Source organism: Panthera onca, chromosome B1 (genome assembly GCF_046562875.1).
Source record: "Panthera onca isolate mPanOnc1 chromosome B1, mPanOnc1 haplotype 2, whole genome shotgun sequence".
NCBI lineage: Eukaryota > Metazoa > Chordata > Mammalia > Carnivora > Felidae > Panthera > Panthera onca.
In genome coordinates this window covers 149,747,031-149,768,979 of record NC_138342.1, presented here as the reverse complement: position 1 = coordinate 149,768,979, position 21,949 = coordinate 149,747,031, and the positions used below count along the sequence as shown (strand labels likewise).

Sequence of the window (21,949 nt, the reverse complement as noted above, 5' to 3'; positions counted from 1 at the left end):
GCAGAAAACCTCCCATGTTTCATTGCCCATGCCACTGACTGCAGGAGCCTCTGTTGAGCACATCCTGGCAGGATTCCAGATTCCTTCCCAAGATCATTTTAGTAGTAAGATGTAGTAAAGGAAGTGGGAGTGAGGTGGGGAAGGAGGGGTGGGAAGGAGGCAAAAAAGATGAACTGTGGAGGTATATTTATAATAACTAGGCCAGTTTATGTCCATTCTTTAAAAAGAAAAACCCAATATTTTATACTTTTTGGTTTTGACATTTCTAAAAGCCATTATCGTATTTCCTTTCTGGCATAAATTAGCAGGTAAAAAAATTTGGTTTATTAGAATTACCATTTTCAGTGTTCCTGAAATTTGCATTTACCATTAATGGGATAGTGAGCACGATGTTCTTTAACTATGTATGAAATATTTCTGTGAATAACCTGAGCTCCAGATTCATATATACAAATATATTCAAACATATTATGCGTGGAATCTGTATTTGTTAATTTGCGTACTCCCTAAATTTTATTTTCAACCCCCAAATCAATTCCTGGGACATGGTTACAGTCATTTGAGAACATGTGCACAGCAGCCAAAAAAACGTGAATTGCAATTGAGTTGCCTATGTGAAGACACTAGAGGGTACTCTGCCTTCTTGTCGTCACTCTGACAACTGTAAACAGTGTCCTTTTCTTTGGAGGGTGGGTGATGGGTATTGAGGGGGGCACCTGTTGGGATGAGCACTGGGTGTTTGTATGGAAACCAGTTTGACAATAAATTTCATATTAAAAAAAAAAGATGTGGAAACCCTCAATGTCTGTCAATGAATGAATGGATAAAAAACACTTTGGTATAAATATACAATAAAAAAATTATTCAGCCATAAAAAAAATTAAAAAAAAATAGTGTCCTTTTCATAGTCTATTTAGGGCCATCTCCTTCTCAGTTTTGTGCTTTTTGTTGGTGATTTCATGGTTTAAAATGGCTCCCAAACATAGTGGTTAAGGGCCGTCTAGCGCTCGGAAGTGTGAGAAGACTGTGTCGTGCCTTATGGAGAAAATACTGGTGTTAGACTGACCTCCTTAAGACATGAGTTCCAGCGCTGCTGGCCATGAGTTCAATGTTAAGCTGCAACACTATATGTTAAATAGGGTGTTCTTAGAAACAAAACACACATATATCAAGGTTAGGTATTGATCAGCTAATGAACCGATGTGACCGGAGTCTCACAAGAACCTAACCCTGTGCTTGCCCTAGGAGCAGTGCCTCTGTCTGTATGTATTCCTAGCCCCATGCTCATGGTGACTTCAGAGAACACAAACACCTTGGTAACAAGGACTGACCTCATAGCAAAATGCACACGAACAGAAATTCAAGTTCACCAATAAGGACGGCTACAAAAAGTCAGCTATAAAGTCTGTCACACCTTTGCACCACCCACTATAAAGGGAAAGCATGATAGGTGGATGAATTTTTGTCTTATGGGCTAATGCTGCTGGCTGCGTTGTAACTGCAAGCAACTTGCAAAGATTTAAGAGACAGAGACAATCACATTCTCTCAATTAAAGTGAAATTCATGCTTTGAAAACAATTATGATGATGCCAGAGAATAGGACTTTAACCAGGAGGGCCATAAAAAGGCACACCCTCGAGTGTGGGAATCTGCTGTCCCAGAGTTCTGCAGACATTCTAGCGAATGTTTTTTTGTATCATCTCCTTGGTATTTGAGTATAAATGAGTGCAGGGGCCAGGCAGGGAGCACGATCTAAATGACAGGCACTGTACAAACACTGCTGCTCTGCTCTGGGACCACACTCAGGTGCCTTTCTGTTCTCTCCTTATGATGGCTGCTTCTACGTTAGATTTAAGCAGAGACCCTTGTTGCAAATAGTTGGGATTTTAAACACCTACGTTTGAGGGGACAGTCACTTTGGAACTTGACAACATACTCTCCTTTTGTTTCTAAGTATAAAAACGTTAGTACTATAAAAATGTCTCAAATATTAAATTTAAAATGACTGCTCTGGGGGTGCCTGGATGGCTCGGTCAGCTAAGCGTCCGACTCTCGATTTCGGCTCAAGTCATGGTGTTGTTGCGTTTCCTGCGTTCGAGCCCTGCATTGGGCTCTGCGCTGACAGAGGAGAGCCGGTTTGGGATTCTCTGTCTCCCTCTCTCTCCGCCCCTCCCCAACTCGTTCTGTCTCTCAAAATGATAAATAAACTTAAAAAATTGAAAAAAAATATATCGAAATAACTGATCTGATAAACAGACCTTCCTGATCCTTTACCTGGTGTGGTAAATAATCCCAGAGACTTGCATGCACCCCTGGCCGCCACGTAATCTCGGACGCGTACTCTTTGGACTTCCTGTTCCTTGTCCACAAAATGTAGAAATGGTACCGGAGACCCCCCTGGCTCCATTTAGCTCTAAAATTTTGAGTCTACGAAATTCGTAATGTCTTACGAGCATGTTTCTTGAAGTGTCCAAGCCATGCCCTTTAGAAGCTGCCACGTGGCTCTGAAAGTGCCATCTTGCGCACTTGGCTCCCGTGCGCCGTGATCAGCAGCTTATCTGTGCGGTCTGAGGTGTGAGAGGAAATCAGACACCCGGACGCAGGATGGTGACAGAAGGGGCAAAACCAAGGACGGGAGTGTGTGGGAATCCAAGGCAGCGTGAGAGGAGGAGGAGGAGGAGGAGGAGGAGGAGGAGGAGGAGGAGGAGGAGGAGGAGAAGAAGAAGGAGGAGAAATAAGGGCCCACACCGCCATCGCTACAGCCATAAACAGTGCATCCTTGCTGCCTACCTGGTGTTAGCAGGGCGCTAATCGTACCACGAGACTTAGGTCAAGTAGAAGAGGCTGGTGAGGGGTGGGAGGGAGGGAGAGGAGGGTGGGGTGGGAGGGAGGGGAGGGCGGGTGATGGGTATTGAGGAGGACACCTTTTGGGATGAGCGCTGGGTGTTGTATGGAAACCAATTTGACAATAAATTTCATATATTGAAAAAAAAGAAAGAAAGAAAGAAAAAAAAAAGAAAGAAAAAAAAAAAAAAAAAAAAAGAAAAGGCTGGTGAGGCCGAAGCACAAGGTCGGAGGGAAGTATAGAGAGTGATGAGCTTATACAACAAGTTTTTGTTTTTGTTTGTTTAGGTTCAAAAAAGTGTGAATATATGTACATAAATGTATGGGAAAAGAACTTGAATATTCAGCAAACAGCAGCTGCCTCTGGAATGGGAGAGAGGGGACTCTCTTTCACTTCTTAATCAAGGTGGCAAAATGGGTTTCCTCCGACTCCCCGGAGGTGACAGACAAAGGTCAACAGGAAGAGACATTCGCACAGCAGGATTAGATCCTAGAGGTGCCAGCAGGGTTGAGTTTGGCAAAATAAAACAGCTGAGTGCCTCCTCGCTAATCCGTCCCACTCCCCTTCCTGCTCCTGGGGAAACCAAAGAGGGCTGAGCCTGGTATCCTGGCAGCCAGTCTGTTCTCTCTGCCAGGCTGGGCATAGCATTGAGGGGCTGGATATCAAGTGCAAGTTCTGCCAAACAGAGCATATACTGCTAAGGTGCAGGAATCAAAGCAGCGCTTGCCTCTGCTTGGCTACCGCGCCGCTTAAGCTAACAGATCCGGTATCTATTGTTACTTTCCAAGAAGAGCTGTCGCACCTGGCACCGGCCCAGGAGCTGCCAGGCTCCTCAGCTCTTCCAGGAAGAAGAGGCAATGCCAGAACAGAAAGCACTCTGCTAAGCTAGAGTGGGAACAGCTGCACACCAGCTGCTTTGCTGGCTGGTTCTATTCAGCTTTTGTATCTAGAGAAACATTGTGGAAGACCCAGGGGAGAATGTAGTAACACAGAAAAAAGTAATTTTTAAAGGGAAGGGGCCTTGGAAGATGTTTAGTGGTTTCCAAACTGAATTCAGGAGCCTGGGGTTTCAAGGAGGTGCAAAGACCCAAAGCGGAGAGTTATGAAGAAAGTCACTTGAAGGAAGGATTCTGGGGGTTGTGTGGCCAAAAACACGGAAAACTCCTTTTTACAGATAAGGAAAATTGAGACTCAGAGAGGGCTACGTGGGGTGTGCTCTCAACTCATTCTATATGAGGACAGAGATATGAGAATCAATAACAAAAGTGTATACACATATATTGTACTTTATAATGAACGCTGATGAGAAACATAAGACTTAATTCAACTGTCTTGTAGAGTTAGCTTTTTCTGATTTCGTTGTGTATCTATTTAAAGTTTTACAGTCATGGGGCGTCTGGGTGGCTCAGTCGGTTGAGTGTCTGACTTAGGCTCAGGTCATGATCTTGTGGTTCATGAGTTTGGGCCCCGTGTCGGGCTCGGTGCTGACAGCTCAGAGCCTGGGGCCTGCTTCGGATTCTGTGTCTCCCTCTCTCTGCCCCTCCCCGACTCATTCATTCTCTCTCAAAAATAAACATTAAAAAAATTAAAGTTTTATAATTATTAGAATAGGAATAATAAGCACCGTCTGATTACTCAGGTATTATACAAAAGATATTCTTTCAAAAATGGAAGGGTAGGATGGAGTGAAAAAAAAAATTAAAGGATCCCCTCCAGTTACTAGATTTTCCTCATTAAAAATTTGGTCCTGGGGTGCCTGGGTGGCTCAGTCGGTTAAGCATCTGACTCTTGATTCTGGCTCACGCCATGGTCTCAGGGTTTGTGAGTTGGAGCCTTGCATTGGGCTCTGGTACTAATAGCTTGGAGCCTGCTTGGGATTCTGTCTCCCTCGCGCTCTGCCCTTCCCCCACTTGCTCTCTCTCAAAATAAAAATAAACCTAAAAAAATTTGTCCTAAGACTAATTTTAACTTCATAACTTAATTACAATACATAGGATAAAATACCAATAAAATGGCTTTTTTTTTTTTTTTTTTTGGTCTAGTAATTTGCTAAAGAGTAAGGTTTTGAATGGAATGGCTTAGCACATGTGCCGAACCAAAGAGCTGGCAGTTTGGAAGCTAACTTAGCTCATCTGTATAATGGCTGATCAGAAATTACCACGTTACTGCTATTGGCCTCATTTTATGATGCACTTAGATGATGTATTGATATTTATCCTAGTATTTGCTCTAGACTTTAATAAATATAAATAACTTGTCGGCCCTCTGCTGTGAATTCCTGAAATATCAAAAAATGCTCAATACAAAAATATTATTATAATGAAGTATCTGGCCAATACATTGTTGAACTTTGAATCCTTGGTCTGAATCCCTGTTTACTCCCATGAGATAATTTCTGAATCATTTAAATGATTATGATAATAAGCTACTCCAAATTTGGAGGCTGGCTGCATCGGCTGCATCGTACCGTCTAAAAACATTTCTGTCCCAGGAATGGTAAGGCTGGCCATTTTTTTTTTTTTTATTACTTTATCCATCAGTCCCACGTAATTAGTCCGGTGATAGGATCTCAAACTATCAGGTCATCTACCCTTCTGCAGATGTTCTAGCACTTCTGTAATATAAAGTTCTTCTTTATCAGTTAATTAAAATAGCGTTCAATTAAGTTTTGGATTAGGTAAGCATCTTAATTATCTGAATCGTCACTAACCATGGAATCTGGTGAAACTTCCCATGAATCAGGTAGAAGAATTCCAACTTAACTTTATAAAATAACATTATGATCTGTCAGTGATCAAACCGAAGACTTGAACGTGACAATTGTTTTTCTGAAGGCTCATTTTTATTATTTATCTAATTTATTCTAAAATCTATGACGGCGCTGCTTGAAGTATGATCCACACAGATCCCTAGCGTCCCCAAGACCCTTTGACGAGCTTGGTTAGGTCAAAATTATTTTCATGATATTATGACCTCGATGCCCTTTTCACCGTGTTGACACTCACTGTGATGGGGCTTTGGCGGATACAACTGCTGGCATCCCAGCACAAATCAAGGTAATGGCACCAAAAGGTACTTGTGTTCATGATATTCCCCATCAACACACAAAACAAAAACAATGCCATCTACACGGAATGTCCTTGATGAAGCAATAACTCTTCCTAGAGTTTTAATTTATTAATTTTGTTAAGCCCATGCCTTCTTAATATTCTGTGAGACAAAACGGGAAGGATGCCAAAAGGACTTCTGCTACAGATCTAACTATGATGGTTGTGGCAAGGAAAAGCACCTGTGTAACTGAGTTCCAAGGTGAACTCATCAATTTTCTCACAGCCTGCAATGTTCACTTGGAAGACGCAGTGGATTAAACTAAGGTCACTCAGACGCGGTTATCTGGCATTTTCTCAAATGTGAATGAAAGGAACCTGTCACTTCAAGGAAAACAACTGACATCATTTGTTTCTGAGGATAAAACTTGAGCTTTCGAGCAAAACTTAGGATTTTGGAATTACGCCAGCCTCCCAGGAGATAAAGCCATTTCTGATGAGACTGATGAGGCTATATATAATGAAAGTGTCAAATTTCATTACAGTTGAGTATTTGGAAAATCTGCATTATGCGGGATGCTAATATTTGGAAGATCTGCGTTACTTGTGATACCAGTATTTTCCCAGTGACGAACACATGATGTTACATCACTCGAGGGGAGAAGGCTCACTAATGTGCAAGATACACTAACAACAGAGTATTACTGTTCACCGGTATGGTTTCAGATTCTACACTGCAATTACTACTACCTGTTGCGTTTTGGTACAGTGTCAAGGAAGAATATCGACAATTATCTGAAAAGGCGATTAAAAATACTCCTCTTTTCCAATTACGTATATGTGCGAGGCCAGGTTTTCTTCATATATTTCAACCAAAACGACATACGAGCATAGACTGAATGTAGAAGTAGATACTGGAGTCTAGCTACCCTCCAGAAGCCGGGCGTTAAAGAAATCGGTAAAAATGCAAAATCATTCCACTCTTATCATACTTTTTTTTTTTTTTTTATTTTGGAAATTTTATTTTTCAAGAAATGTGTTAACATGTCATGGGTTTATTATTAATTGAATAAAACTTCTGCTTGAATTTCAATATGGTCAATTTTGATAGGTAGGTCCCACGTAATAAAAGCCTAATAATGTGGGGCTGTTAGTAATTTCTAAGCATGTAAAAGGGGCCTGAGACCAAAAGATGAAGAACTTTTGGTCCATAGGATCCGAACAGGCCGTCACTCAATAGGTATTTTGTTATATGTTTTACTTTTACATCATTCGTTCTGATACCTGCTGATACGTAATTAAAATATCAGTGCTTTAAAAAATAACTAAAAAAAGAAAGTATCAGTGCCTTACAATCGTCCTAATAAGTATATTATAAAATTATCTTCACAGGTTAATATATAAGCATTGTCAATATTTTTCCTACTACTTAGAATAATTCCCTCCAACAAGTATTAGTAATTATCCAGATTTTTTGAAAAAAAGGGCGGGGGGATAGAAATAAGATAATTCAAGAGGAGAATGGGTTGAACAACTTAGAAAAACGTTCAGACAAAATGCACCAAATTCTGAAAGTGTCATCAGTGGCCACCACTGACTGAAAGGTGGGATTAGATAAAAGGCAGGATTGTTTTGTTTTGTTTTAAATAGTGGAATAAAGGGTGGCTCCCTGCATCGAACCCCCCGGTATTTGTTACACAGAAAAAAAAGTGAGAGAAAGAGGTATCCTATATCTGTGAATGATTACTGTAATGCCACTGCTCATCTTCAGATATATTCTGCCATGATGTAGCCCAAGGCCCCTCACAGAACCCTCCAGTATGTAACAACTGATTTTACCAAGGACCAGGTTTTCCTATTTGTTTGGCTCATTCGATCAACCTGTGCTTATTCTTATCCACAATGCTATAAACATGATCTTGGTTCCTTCCATTGTATTACCACCCCCCCCCCCCCCCAATGTTACCTTAGAGCCTTTTAATCAGGGGAGAGATTTTGCCCTACCCGGGACATGTGGCAAACTCTGGAGACATGTTTGTCTTGTCACAACCAGAGACAGGGGTGTGTGTGCTACTGGCATCTAGTGGGTAGGTGACAGAGATGCTGATATACATCCTACAATGACAGCCCCCGTGACAAAGAATGTGATAGAGCGGAGACTGAGAAACCCTGACTTAGAGGGAAAAAAAAAAGGTCTGCAAGAATGAAATAGAAAGTCTTTGCCTTTTACCTTTTCCTAACTTTCTCCGTTTTTCCCTTTAAGAAAGTTAACACACTGTGGTGTCCGGTAACGTAACCCCTTGGCCATTGATTAGTTGAGCATCACCAACAAGGCAGTGTGCTCTAGAAGCCAGATTTTGAAACCCGGAGCCACCATTGTACAGTTACGTGACCTTCAGATTACCTAGTCCTCTGAGCCTCAGTTATGGCACCTAAAAATACAGTGGAAAAAAAAAAAATATATGAGGTTTCAATATGGGGATAAAGATTGGATACAGTGCATTAAAGCCCCTAGCACGCTGCCGGACATCCAGTAGGTGCTCAATAAATGGACAATAATGCTATTGATCCTGTCATTTAATGAGGACCTTCTGTCTTCACTACCTGCTACATCAGAAAAAGAAGGGAGCAAAGCACCGTCACAGTGACAGAACTAATTCCGTGCAAGTGGAAGACATGCTTACACTGCATTTCAAGTGACTGAGAAATCTTTCCAAAAAAACCCCAAAAAACAAAAAAACGCCCTACATATAAACAACTATAAATAAATGCCCAATGGCTGGAACCTGCCCTTCCGTGTCTTTTTAGGCCTATGGCGTATGTCCCCCAGCACACCCTTAACTCCAACCCGTCCTGCCCCGGCCCCCCACCCCCAATGTCAGGCATAGGACTGTGGAGGCAGAGGCTAGCGTCACATGACAGAAGACAGAGAAGGTTAAGAAGTAGCCAGATCTAATCTAGACGGTTTCACTGATTGAGTTTGTGCTTCTTCTTTGCTTGATTTTAAGTAAGACGACCTGGGGGCACCTGGGTGGCTCAGTCAGCTGAACGTCCAACTCTTGGTTTCTGCTCAGGTCATGATCTCACGGTTCAGGGGTTCAAGCTCTGTGTGGCGCTCTGTGTTGATGGCATGGAGCCTACTTGGACTGTCTCCCTCCCTCTCTGCCCCTCCTCTGCGCGCACACTCTCTCTCTCTCTCTCAAAATACACACACTTAAATTTAAATAAGTACCTGATGGTACTTTCCTAATAAGATGTGGTTCACACACACCTCAAAAAAAACTTCTATGAAAGAGTTTTTCTGTTTTCCTTCAATCCTCCTTTCCTATTCTCTCATTCAGAGAAGAAAGAGAGGGATAAAGATCTTCCCAGGAAGGGACCCGCACCAGCAGCCCTGTAGCAGAGTGTGTTGGGGCTCTGGAGGGAGCTCCTGCCTCACAAAAGATGAAACAGCAGCCGGCCACTCACATTTGCTTTCGGTGAAGACTTTACAGCTCTTTCCTTTAAAGAGACAGCAGTGCATCTCCAGGGTCTTAACATGCAGTTTAGATGCTCAAATCTTTCTCCAGAGCCCTTTAGCCTGGCTTTTGATTTGCTCACTGGGACCTGCTATCCTGAAGAATGAGTGGATATTTTTCTTTTGGTTAGAATGGCAGTGCTCATTCTGAAATAAGTTACTGGGTTATTAAAAATGTGATTTTCCTCCTACACGTGGACTACGTTTTGGAGAGTGGAATCTCCCTGTCTGATGGCATGAGGAGGAAAGCAAAACTATGGGCCATTTCCTAGTGATACGCTAGAAGATATTACTGAATTTAAACTGCGGTTTTACATAATTTTAACTCACGCAATTACCTTGACTGCTTTTTACTTCTTAGCATGTCCACCTTACATGTCGCAAGAATGATAAAAAAGAAATTCTATTCATGACATACTAAGTGCATTTTTTACACGGTCAGCTTAAAGTGAGCAAAGGTAGGTTATAAGTGCATTTAAAAATTTTTTTTTGAATATTTATTTTTTTGAGAGAGACAGACAGCACGAGCTGGGGAGAGGCAGAGAAAGGGGAGACACAGAATCCGAAGCAGGCTCCAGGCTCCGAGCTGTCAGCACAGAGCCCGATGCGGGGCTCGAACCCACAAGCCGTGAGATCATGACCTGAGCTGAAGTCGGACGCTTAACCAACTGAGCCACCCAGGTGCCCCTATAAATGCATTTTAAGAGTTGCATAACAAATTATTCATCTTACGACTTCTACAATCCTTGCTTAAGAAAAATATATTGGTACTCGATGATCCTGCTTTACAGCTCTGTCCAGGGACTTGTCTTTACCCTGAGGGAGTGGTCAAAATTGCTCCACAGACTGAGGAGTAGATATCAGTTGGAAACTCAATCAAGAGGAAGGAAGGTTTTAAGCTGGTTCAACCACTTTTAAAGATTGTCATCTCTCCCAGATCCTACTTTTTGCTTCTCTCCCAAACTGGTCCTTTTTATCAGATATCCCAGAGGTATCTGCATGTGTATGTGTGAAAGGCGTGAGGCTGTCATCTGTGGTTTTTATAGCTTATCGTGGCAGTAGTGAGTTCTGGCTCTAAACTGGGCAAAGTTTTTCCTGAGTGTGTGGCCCAACGAGAGTATTCCCTTACTGAGCGCTATCTTCCAGAATGGTTGTGGGGTTTCCAGAATAAATAAGGGGTAAGGTTCTTCTTTTCCTTAAATGTTGATTTATGTGTGGCTTAGCAGTTAACCAGTTTCATGTACATAATTTATCTTAAATGTGGAAACACCTTATAATGACTTTGCAATCATACTATGCTTCTATGTCCAGAAGTTTAGCTCTAACTACCATTTAGGTAAAAATTCAGACACTTCTGCTACACTACTAGATAGGCAGACAGACAACTCCTGGTAAAACTCTGTTTTGCAAAATCATGTATTTTAAAAAAAAAAGGAAAGGAAAAGAAAATAGGACTTAAAGGAAAAATAGGGACAGGACCAGACCACTCAAAACTGAGGGAATGTTGGGACCACATTCCCCGAGGAAAACAAAATCAATCAGTGTAGTTAAAAATCACCACTGACGTGTGCACTTAGCACCAAAGGCCTCCTTTGCAGGCTGTAAGCCCACAGCTTGTGTTTTCCTTCCTATAGGTCCCGGGACCTTCACCAATCAATTTCCTCTCAGCTTCTTTGGATGCACCGGCAGCTTCCCTGGACAGCTTAATATAGTGGCAAGTGTAGTGCATCTTGAAGCCATTAAACCCCCCATTTCTTGCCCGAAAGAAAAGTATTTCAGCAGGATTGTCGGCTTTGTTCTTAAGGTCTTCATAAATATATTGCTACGGTAGCCACTTTGTGAGAAGCCTCGTCCTCGATCACTTCCAAACATTAACATGCAGGAGCTCTAGGAACCGTCAGGACTTCCCCACTGAATTGATACCATTTCTCTTACTCACTGAACACACGACAGCCCACATGCATTAAGGAGGCACACGCTGTAATGAGCAGGCTGTAGCTAATGGTCCTGGCTGCATCTGCCAGTCTGAGCTGCTAAATTACCAGAGCGGGTCATGCCAACCCTCTGCGGGAAGGGCTGTGTGTTCTGACAGCCACACTGCACGTGGCAGGCCTGGATCTACGTCTGGAACTCTCCTTGGTGAGGAAGTGATAACCTTGTGGCAGAGGACAAGGACTAAACACTTTGAAATGATTGGTAGCTCCAAAACTGAGATGCTTTAGTAGGAGAGGGAACAAAAACCATCCCTGAACCATGGCAGTGCTCCTCATGGGTGGGAAACTTATCATAAAGAGGATTCAAAAAAAAAAAAAAAAAAAAAAAAAGGCAAGATTTTCCTGAAATTGTCATTGGGATGTTATGGGATATCTAGTAGTGCCTCCTTATTTTTTTCTTTTTTAAAAATATTTACTTTTGAGAGAGACAGACACACAGACAGATAGTATGAGCAGGGGAGGGGCAGAGAGAGAGGGAGACACAGAATCTGAAGCAGGCTCCAGGCTCTGAGCTGTCAACACATAGCCCGACACGGGACTCGAACCCACAAACTGCGAGATCATGACCTGAGCCGAAGTCGGATGCTCAACCAACAGCCACCGAGGGGCCCCTCCATAAATATTTTTCTAACTAGCCTGCAGGGAACTTATTCTGAATTGCTGGTTGGGGGCGGAGGGCTGTGAAAAAACAAAAACGAGCAACCTGAGTCTATAATTTTTCATCAGGCATATCTTACAGTTTTGTAAGGCTCGTGGTGGGGATGAGAGGGAGGGGGTCGCAGATAAGGGCAAGGGAAATGAAGCTAAGTCCCCTTTTAAAAGAGCAACTTGGAAAATGACTAAAGAATGGGAAGGACCTTCTCAACCAAATGAGGTCTTGGCAGGAGAATCTCGCGAGCAAGGGAAGTGAGCCATCCCAGGACTCTAGCAAGGAGAGAGGGGCACTCCAGATGGCTGCTACTCTGGTAATCGTGGCTTAGAGCACATTCCCTCCATTTCCAGGTTTTGTAGGCTCACTTTATGAACGTGCTACCTTCTCAACTGCTGTTGAAATTGGGGTGACATAAGTTACCCCCGATCTCTGTAATAATTCCGCTTGGGCTAAATCCATGTCGTTAGCCAGGAGCTTAGACAAAAATCAGCTGTGCCACCATCATTGAGAAAACTCTGAAGTGCAAAGTGTGTGTGTGTGTGTGTGTGTGTGTGTGTGTGTGTGTGTGTTCATATGTAGGTGTTTAAAGGAAAAGGAAAAAGAGAAACTAAGCAACACAGCACAACTTATTTTTAAAGTTAATCTGGAAAACCTCTGAACTCATAAAAAGTAGCTTCTGAGGGCAAGCATTTTCAAGCCAGTTAGAAAGTAATATTTTTGGGACAAAAAAGAAGGAATATGTCCATCATGGGTCATCTGAAAGCAATTTCAAATGTGCTTCTTATGGCCTGGATCTAAGGTTGCCAAATTGTGGTTTGAAAAATGAGACATATCTTGGGCCATCTATGAGAGAAAAGGACAACGTGTTAATAATTGTGATCAGTGCAGTGTGAACGGGGTCCACCATATATTATGATAATAGAATTTGGGACAAAGTGCTGAAATACATGTGCATATATACACATATACACAGGTATATATGTGCATATACACATATACATGTATATATAAATATATATATGATTTACATATTATTCTAATAATTCGTTTTGACCTCTTATGACCAGCTCCTTAGAGTTTTAGTTACCTCTCACTGAAACCTACGGGTTGTACGTGGAAACTGAAATTTAAAAATAACTATATCATTTCAATTAACTCAATGTTTTAAAAATAGCATCTGCTTTTTCTGAATTTTTTATTTTAATGTTTTATTTTCAAGAGAGGGAGAAAGAATATGCACAAGCCAGGGAGAGCGAGAGAATTCCAAGCGGGCTCCACACCCACAACCGTGAGATCATGACCTGAGCTGAAACCAAGAGTTGGACACTTTACCCACTTAGCCATCTGGGCGCCCCCAAAATAGCATCTGTTTTATAAATTATAGCACTATATTCTAAACAAACACATCAGTGAGTGAAAGCTGTTAACACGAACAGAGAAAGAAAAAAGCTCATGATCACAATTCACCTTAAAATTAGAGTAGAAGCATGAATATTTTGCTATCAGGTAAGAAGACAACTGTTTGGTATATACGTCATGAGTGTAAATGTAAAATATCTTTAAAAAAAAACCCTTCAATTTCCCACAGACAAGCTTAAGAAAGGTATTAGCAATTAATCATATTAACATTTGTATAGCTCTTAGAATTTTTGGAGCACTTTAACATCTTTGTAAATGCAATGAAGATAGCTTTCTACAAAATAAAAATGCAATTGGTGTGTAGGTAGGAGGAAAGGTTAAATATTAGAAGCAGATGAATTTGCTCAGCAAGTCAAAATATTTGATTCATTTGTTTGAAACAAAATAGCTCAGATGATATACCTCTGATTGTCTGCCTTCTTGGGCAGAAAAAGGGCAAGAATAATTTCCATGTATTTGTATCAGCAGCTAGTTCATAGTCGGGGAAAGAAAATCTGGAGCTTTATTTCAAGGAAATCGAACAGACTTTTCTACCTCTTCCCAGGAACAGGCTCCTCATCCTGATGTGTTGGTTCTGCATGAATTCATCTAAAGCTGGGGGGCAGGGCGCCTGGGTGGCTCAGTCATTAAGCATCTGACTTCAGCTCAGGTCATGATCTCACGGTTTGGGAGTTCAAGTCCCACATCTGGTGAGCTCCAGCTGTGCTTCAGGTGAGCCCTGCTTTTCTCTCTCTTTCTCTCTCTCTCTCTCTGCCCCTCACTCACTAGTGCCCTCCAAATGAATAAACAAACAAACAAACAAACATATACATAAAGCAAGCAAGCAAGCAAGCTGGAGGGGAAAAGTGGTTTAGATAACTGAGCTCTGGGCAGAGCAGTGGATAGTGCCATCCTTTGTGTTACTGCCCTTGGATTTATCTTTGATTCCTCCTTCCACTCCGTCAAGCTGCCAAGACCCACTGATTCTAACTCTTCTATTCTCTTACTTCAAGTCTCCTTCTGGTTCTATAATCTTCGCTGAAGTTCTGGCTCTGATGCTACTAACCCACCAACGGGTCTCCACTCCCAATCTACTCTTGACACCTTTACCAGTCTGATATTCCTAAAGTTCTCTTTGTAACCTTCAGCGGGTCTTTCCTGACCACCAGTCGGTATAGACTTTGTGAATGGCACTGTGATCTTCCGCACATGACCAAACCTATCGTACCAGCTTCTCTACATATACTTCCTGATCCAGGTATGCTATACCACTTGCTTTCTTTCTTCCTAATCAATGCCTACCTTTACGTCTTCTTTCTTCCTAGTCAATGCCTACCTTTACGTCTTCTGAACTTATAACTCTTCCTGGGGAAACCCTACGCATCCTCCAGACTTTGCTTTGGTGTCCGCCCCATCAAACTTTTTCTGACTCTCCTGTAACTTGACATGCCCCTCACTCCTCTGAACCATATCATTTTGCTCAGCCCTGTCCTACGACCCATATGCTATGTATTTCTTGCCCTTCTCCCCAGGGGCAGATGGGGAGCCCCCTGAAGGCAGGGACTGTATTTTGTCTTTGCTGTATTTTGTCTCCTGATGTGGTTAGCACAGTGTGTTGCTTATTGGAGATACTCAATATCTGTTGAACTGTGAAGAAAACGGAATGTGTTTTTTATAGAAAATACGTGTGAAGGCAGGTGAAGTCATCCTTGGATCAAGTCTCTAAAAAAGAAGCAGGCCTCCAGTTCACTCAAAATACAATTACTCACTCTTTTAACGAGCAATCAACAGCCAGTAAATTACTCAGCCAGTGCATGTAATTCAAAGCTGTAACATACATAAGTATGAGTCATGTTGGCAGCTGGGCAGTTCTGTCCTGCTTCTAAGGTAGAGAACATTCATCTGAAAAGCCTGTGGAGCAGCCACAAGAATGAACAAGTTAACCACAGGGTCAGATGCCACAGCTGGACAAACAGCCCCAAAGCTTGGTTTCTAAGTTTGGCAGGTGGCTCATTTAAACGTCTGATGGAAGCAAGAAAACAAGGCTGATAAGGTCTATCTGCCAAAGCTGCAGAAAGTCAGCAACACCAAGCCAGTCTCTGGTGGGCTCTGTGTAGCGTATTTTCCGTGAGGGATGCGCGTGAGGGACCCTGTGTCTGTGTGATATGGATGCATGCTACGTTTTCAGTATGTTTCCAGTAAAAGAAGAAAAGTGCTAATACGCAAATTGGATAAGATGCCAAATTTAGGGATGTTTTGTTTGTTGTCGGTCTGTTTATAAATTCTTAAGACTATTTACATCCTAATTTATGAATAACTCTTAGAAATTGTTATTCTACACTGAATTTTCAGTGTTCAAAGAGGAACGAAGCCTATCTCTCTTTTTTAACTCAAGTTTAAAAAATAATCTGGACTCAGTTAAAAACAAGTTTCCGGGGGTTATAATGTTTTGAGTATTTTGAAGCATAAAAAAAAAAAGGTGTTCTCACTAACATAGAAATATTTAAGAGGGGCTTAGGAGCATTTGATGAGATAGCCTTGGGTCCTTTGGCTTGACTGGGGACACAACCCCTACAAGAATGATACACAGAAACATGCAATATCCTATTTCTAAGCACTTATGCAAAAGAAAAGAACATGGAAAACAATCAGCCTATGACATGAAAGAAGGAAGGGAGGGAGAGGAAAGTAAAGAAGGAAGGACAGATGCAATGAGGAGAGCAAGAAAGAAAGGATGGGGGGAGGGAGGGGGGAGGGGGGGAGAGAGAGAGAGAGAGAGAGAGAGAGAGAGAGAGGAAGGAAGGAAGGAAGGAAGGAAGGAAGGAAGGAAGGAAGGAAGGATGGACATTATAGGAGAGCAAGGAGGACCCAGAGAGATGGGAGGTTCGAGCGGCAATTGCTGTGTCTAAAACATTTATCAAAGGAGAGGTGAAGGCTTTGCCATCATGGAAGGTACAAGTAGAAGTGAGATGAAGATAAGGCCGTGTGTGACATTTACATTTTCCAAAAAGCAACAGAGGACCTCAAACTTAATAGTAACTGAAAACATTAAAATTTTGACATGAAGATATGTGATCTGAAGAAAGTACCACCGCAATAATACAAAAATCATAATAATAAAGTCAAGAACACTTAAGTTTCTAACACCAGGCCTGTGAAAAAACACTTTTAACCTATTACGTCATTTAACTCTAGTGCCAATCCTGGGAGACAGGTGTTGTTAGACCCATTTTAAGGATTAGGTAACTGAGGGTTAGAGAGGGTAAGTAACTGATCTAAGATCTCACATCTGGTAATGGAGCCAAGGTTTGAACCCAGCAGATTCCATTCATTCATTCACTCGTTCATGGTCTCAACAGATATTTACTAACTGGGTGTCAGTTACTGAAAGACAGTCAATAAACAACTAAATAAATCAGGTTCTATATACATTTGATAAATTATAAAATTAGACAAATACTATGAATGAAACGGCCAGAGAGCGGTATTAGAAAATAAAGCATGGCATTATCAACTAGGCAGCATGGTTGGAGAGGTTCCACTGAGACCTAAACGATGGCAAGGAGCCAGCCACAAGAAGGGGAAAAGCATTCAAAGAGGAGGGAAGAACACATCAAAGAGACCGGAAAAGGTCAGCCTGGCTAGAGCATGCTGGGCCAGGCGGCACAGTAACAAGAGGAGGTCGTCAAGGGAGGGAAGGGTTGAGGCTGCTGGTTAGAAGTCGGGGTTATATTTAAGTGCACTGGGAAGGCAAAGCATTGTTGAAGATAAGCTAGATCTGTGTGGTTCAAAATACCACACTGGCTTCTGTGTGAATATGGAGGAGGAGAAACCATGAAGGAGACTCCTACAGGATTCCAAGGGAGACGATGGTGGCTTGGAGTTGGGTGGAGGACTTGGGTGAATGCACCTCAGAAATAATCGGAGACATATTTTTTTTTTTTTAAACTTTTTTTTCAACGTTTTTTATTTATTTTTGGGACAGAGAGAGACAGAGCATGAACAGGGGAGGGGCAGAGAGAGAGGGAGACACAGAATCGGAAACAGGCTCCAGGCTCCAAGCCATCAGCCCAGAGCCTGACGCGGGGCTCGAACTCACAGACCGCGAGATCGTGACCTGGCTGAAGTCGGACGCTTAACCGACTGCGCCACCCAGGCGCCCCCGGAGACATATTTTGGTGACAGGAGCTAGAAGCCTTGCAGATTAGAACGGATGTGAGGGGTGAAGGACAGGGAGACACAGAGGCAGACTCTAATCCTGTGTGCTTCTGCATTATAGGACATATGATTTTCTTAGCATATTTCTTATATGGAAAAACGAGCTAGATTTATATTGGTGTTTTTAACAATCTTTTATAAATAGTTCACGTGCTAAAAATCTCTGTTTCTACACTTAGCTCACCCACTGACTGTAACAACGCACTGAGGCATATCACTTGTGAAAAGACATACGGTGAGGTGAGGTGAGGTGAGGTGAGGTGAGGTGAGGTGTGGTGGAAAGATAGGGCTTTCACACCAAACCGCCTTGCGCTGAACCACGGGGCAAATACAAAGAAGTCAGAGGTCTAAGCTTCAGACTTGACTTACACAGGTAAGAACTCTCTCACAGTTTGGTTGTGAGAATTAAGAGAAACTATAGTAAGTCCTGGCAGGGAGTAGAAAGTCAATAAATGTTACTCGCTGCCCACCCCCTTCCCTTCCCTTCTCAGTGATGAGAATGCCATCAATAGGTTCTCAGAGAACCTTCTACAACACAGATCAACAGTATGATTAAGTGCTATATTTTAGTTAACTGGGACACACTCCAGATAAGGGACTGCAGAGCCTCTTCTGGGTCCTAAAGAATACTGGCGTGGCAGTTCCAACTCTGTTAAGAGCCACCCTTAGCCCCTGACTGGGGAGGTACAGGACACCCAGTTAAATTCAGGCTTCAGATAAACATCAAAGTATAAGTATGTCCCATACACTGTTTGGGATATATTTAGGCTGAATGTTTTTCATTGTTCATCTAAAATTCAAATTTAACGGGTGTCCCTCTATTTTTATTTGCTAAATCTGGCAACCTTATGACTAGGCAAGCCTCTACTTTGATTTGGAATAAATTGAACCAGGAGAATTCTTCCTTCACAGTCCCTTGAGATGTTCTAGCTCTTCTCTGGAAAAGAGGTTAGGTATCTCACCACCATGGTTCTATACTTCTATTCCTCCAACTTTCTTTGCACATTTCATTCACCCCATCTCACTCTTACAGTAAATATATGAATGGGGGCGCCTGGGTGGCTCAGTCGGTTGGGTGTCCGACTTCGGCTCAGGTCACGATCTTGCGGTCCGTGAGTTCGAGCCCCGCGTCGGGCTCTGGGCTGACCGCTCAGAGCCTGGAGCCTGTTTCAGATTCTGTGTCTCCCTCTCTCTGCCCCTCCCCCATTCATGCTCTGTCTCTCTCTGTCTCAAAAATAAATAAACGTTAAAAAAAAAAAAAAAAAAAAAAAACAATAAATATATGAATGGCCAAAGTCTACTAAGTAGGACTATGTTAGGTACAGAATCTTTTCAGTGACAGTGACAAAAGAATGCAGTGACAGTGACAAAAGGGTCTGCATGTGTGTGCATAAAGGTGTCAACCTCTTAAGATAAGGATATATGAACAACACAGCAGAATACATTGAGAGTTTTCTAGTAGCATGGAATTAAATTTGCATCTATGTTAATGGAGGCTACTTAGATCCTGTATGAGTAGAACCTGTTCAGAAAAAGCTTTGAGTTCATCCCATAACCACTGTCTATCACAAGTTAAGAGCTGGAAATCCTTTATTTTAAATCAAACTACATGAAAATAATGTGAAAGTTTATCTGTTTGGGCGCTCCTTTTGCATATGCTCAAGAGTTTCAATTTCCAGTTGCAGTACTGAGAAAAAGAATTAAGGGAAACATCAGTATCTAGTTAATTATGTAAGACATCTAAAGCAGCGTTGCTATTTGTTATTATTCCACAACAAGACAAGGAGCTTGATCCAGAATGAAAATCAACACATCAAGAAAGTTTTGTCATTAAAAAATTGTCACTTGTACTAAACAAAGTATTTAACGGTTGGTTTACACTTTGGTACAAGTTCACGTTCTCATTGTGGATTGGTAACAAAAAATTCACAGACCGGTGCCAGTCCAGCGACATTTGCGTAGCACTGATGTAAAACCCCCAGAATTTTATATGTCATACCTTCAATCTAATGGCATAAATGAAGTGATCTCCTCCTTCTGGCCATTTTGCGGACCGAAGAGCCTTTTACCTCCTTGAAATAAAGGCAAAACTATTTTCTCCATCCTAACAACCTAACTAAATATCTATCAAAACAATAGTTGCCCCAGTTTTAGAAAGAAGAGGATGTGTGCTTACTCTTCTTGTCGTAAGTCATTGACGCTGCGGTCCAGTGAGATCATGTCACTTGCCACCATGTTAAATCCAAACTCTTTAATGCTGGCTTGAACTGCATGTTTGAATTCTGGTCCCAAAACCAATGGCTTGGCTTTCTCTCCAGGGCCACCAACCACTCCATGAGGCTCAGGTTCTTTGGGTTCAAAGTTACCGAGGATCCCTGGGCGTAGCACAGGATCTCGGTAGGTGAATGTCTGAGGCTTAAATGTGAGATACTGCCTCTGTATTATGTCTTTCTGGTTATCTCCTCCAGCATGGCGCTCTTGTTCATTTCTCGCCTTGTTTTTTCTTCTAATAGACTCTAAGTCCACTTCTACTCCTTCAACATGAGGCCATGGTACCACAGGTTTGAATCTGTCATCCCCAGGAGCTAATCCATTGCCTCCTCGGTTAGGCATGGGGTTATTGACATCTCTGTCTTCCTATACAAAAGGGAGGGGGATATACAATGAGTACATGAAGGCAAACCACAGCAGAGTTTATGATACGAATTTTCATGTTCATAAAAGGCTGAGGCAACAATAAAATGATTTAAAATGTTAAACAGAAGCAGGCTATTGATCAGGACTTCCCATTAAAAGATATCTTTTGGTGGGGGGAGGACATCCCAAGAAGGACTCTTTCTTTGCCTTACCATTCCAAAATAAATGAATGGATGCATTTTTTTTTTTTTTTTTACTTCTCCCCTTCTAAAACAAACTTTCTATCAAAGACTTCTTAATAAAGCACATAGTTATGGATTAAAGCAATGGGATTCTAGGAACTTTGACAAAAAAAGGACATTTAATAGGTCATGTACAATATGTGGTTTTCCCAGATGTCTGGTATATGATAAATAGAACTATTTGTCAGTAATACAGCCATATGGTGGCAGTGGTGTTAGATGTCACCCATCACTAGGCTGGCTTCGTGCCTCTAATGGCAGAGGGAAAGGCAAGGATATGCAGTCAGTATTTTCTACTGAGTGAGAGTGTAGCTGAATTCAGAACTATAAAAAAATGAACAAAAACGCTAATGACTAAGCAAGTCAGTTCAGGCTTTTAGACCACACCCAATACCTAGTTTGCCCCATTCCAGAGGCAGCCCAAGTCAAAACAGCTTTTGCACATCAGGATATTCCTTAAGGGCTGCCTCGCTTTTCTGTGTGGACCTTCCTCATCACCAATGCCAAGCTTTCCGTCAGAAATCCTGAGTGCTTCTGCTTCTGAGCTATTCTATGTGAAGTTTTTGCTAAATCGCTACCGTTCTTTGCACAGAGCAGTGTTTCTCAACATTAGCATCACCTCAGTGGCTTTAGACAATCCTGAGGTCTGTGTCCCACCCCCCTCAGGCTTTGTGATTTAATTGGTCTGGGCATTCAGAGTTTTAAAAGCTCCCCAAGTGATTTTACTATGCCTCCAAGCTTGAGAACCTCTACCTTAAAGGAAGAGCTGCGAGCTATAATTAGACAAGAGGATTATTGAGTATGCACAGCTGGGGAGGCAAGGTGAATTTAGAACTGCAAAATAGGCTAGCAGGTCGGCCGTTTCACTGCACACTACAATTATCTGATTCCTTCATAGATTCATAATCGAGTTAGTGCCATCGGACCAAGACGTGTCGACAGTGGTAGAGCTACCTTGAAGAGTTAAGTTTAAAGACTTTATTTTAAAGAGTACAGAAGGTGCTAGGTATGATGTTGCGGCATAAGATGCTATCTGCTGGCAGTTCTAGAAACAAAGATCTCTTCAGAAAGCCAGTTAATCTGGGTTGCCCGGGTGGTTCAGTCAGTTAAGTGTCCGACTCTTGGTTTGGCTCAGGTCATGATCTCGGGCTTCATGGGTTCAAGCCCCGCATCGGGGTCTCTGCTCTCAACGTGGAGCCGAGTTTGGATCCTCCATCCCCCTCTCTCTCTGCACCTCCCTTGTTCACGTGCTCTCTCTCTCTTTCAAAAATAAACCAAGAAAAAAAAGAAAGAAAGAAAGAAAGAAAGAAAGCCAGTAAATTCAAATGTGAACTTAGTTCAAGAGTTGGTAATAAGGGCTAACGATTGATTTGAGGGGTGTCAAAAAGGAATTAAAAA

At 42.1% G+C, this 21,949-nt stretch overlaps 1 protein-coding gene across 2 annotated transcripts in view; it reads right to left on the bottom strand.

The window, feature by feature from the left end:
- GALNT7 (polypeptide N-acetylgalactosaminyltransferase 7) overlaps window positions 1–21,949 on the bottom strand; it is a 145,822-nt gene that overhangs the window by 45,293 nt on the left and 78,580 nt on the right. For both annotated transcript variants that reach the window (XM_060653774.3, XM_060653773.3), the window contains exon 2: window positions 19,849–20,309. In XM_060653774.3, coding sequence (XP_060509757.1) covers window positions 19,849–20,309 — 461 coding nt within the window. The remainder of the gene's footprint in view (window positions 1–19,848; window positions 20,310–21,949) is intronic.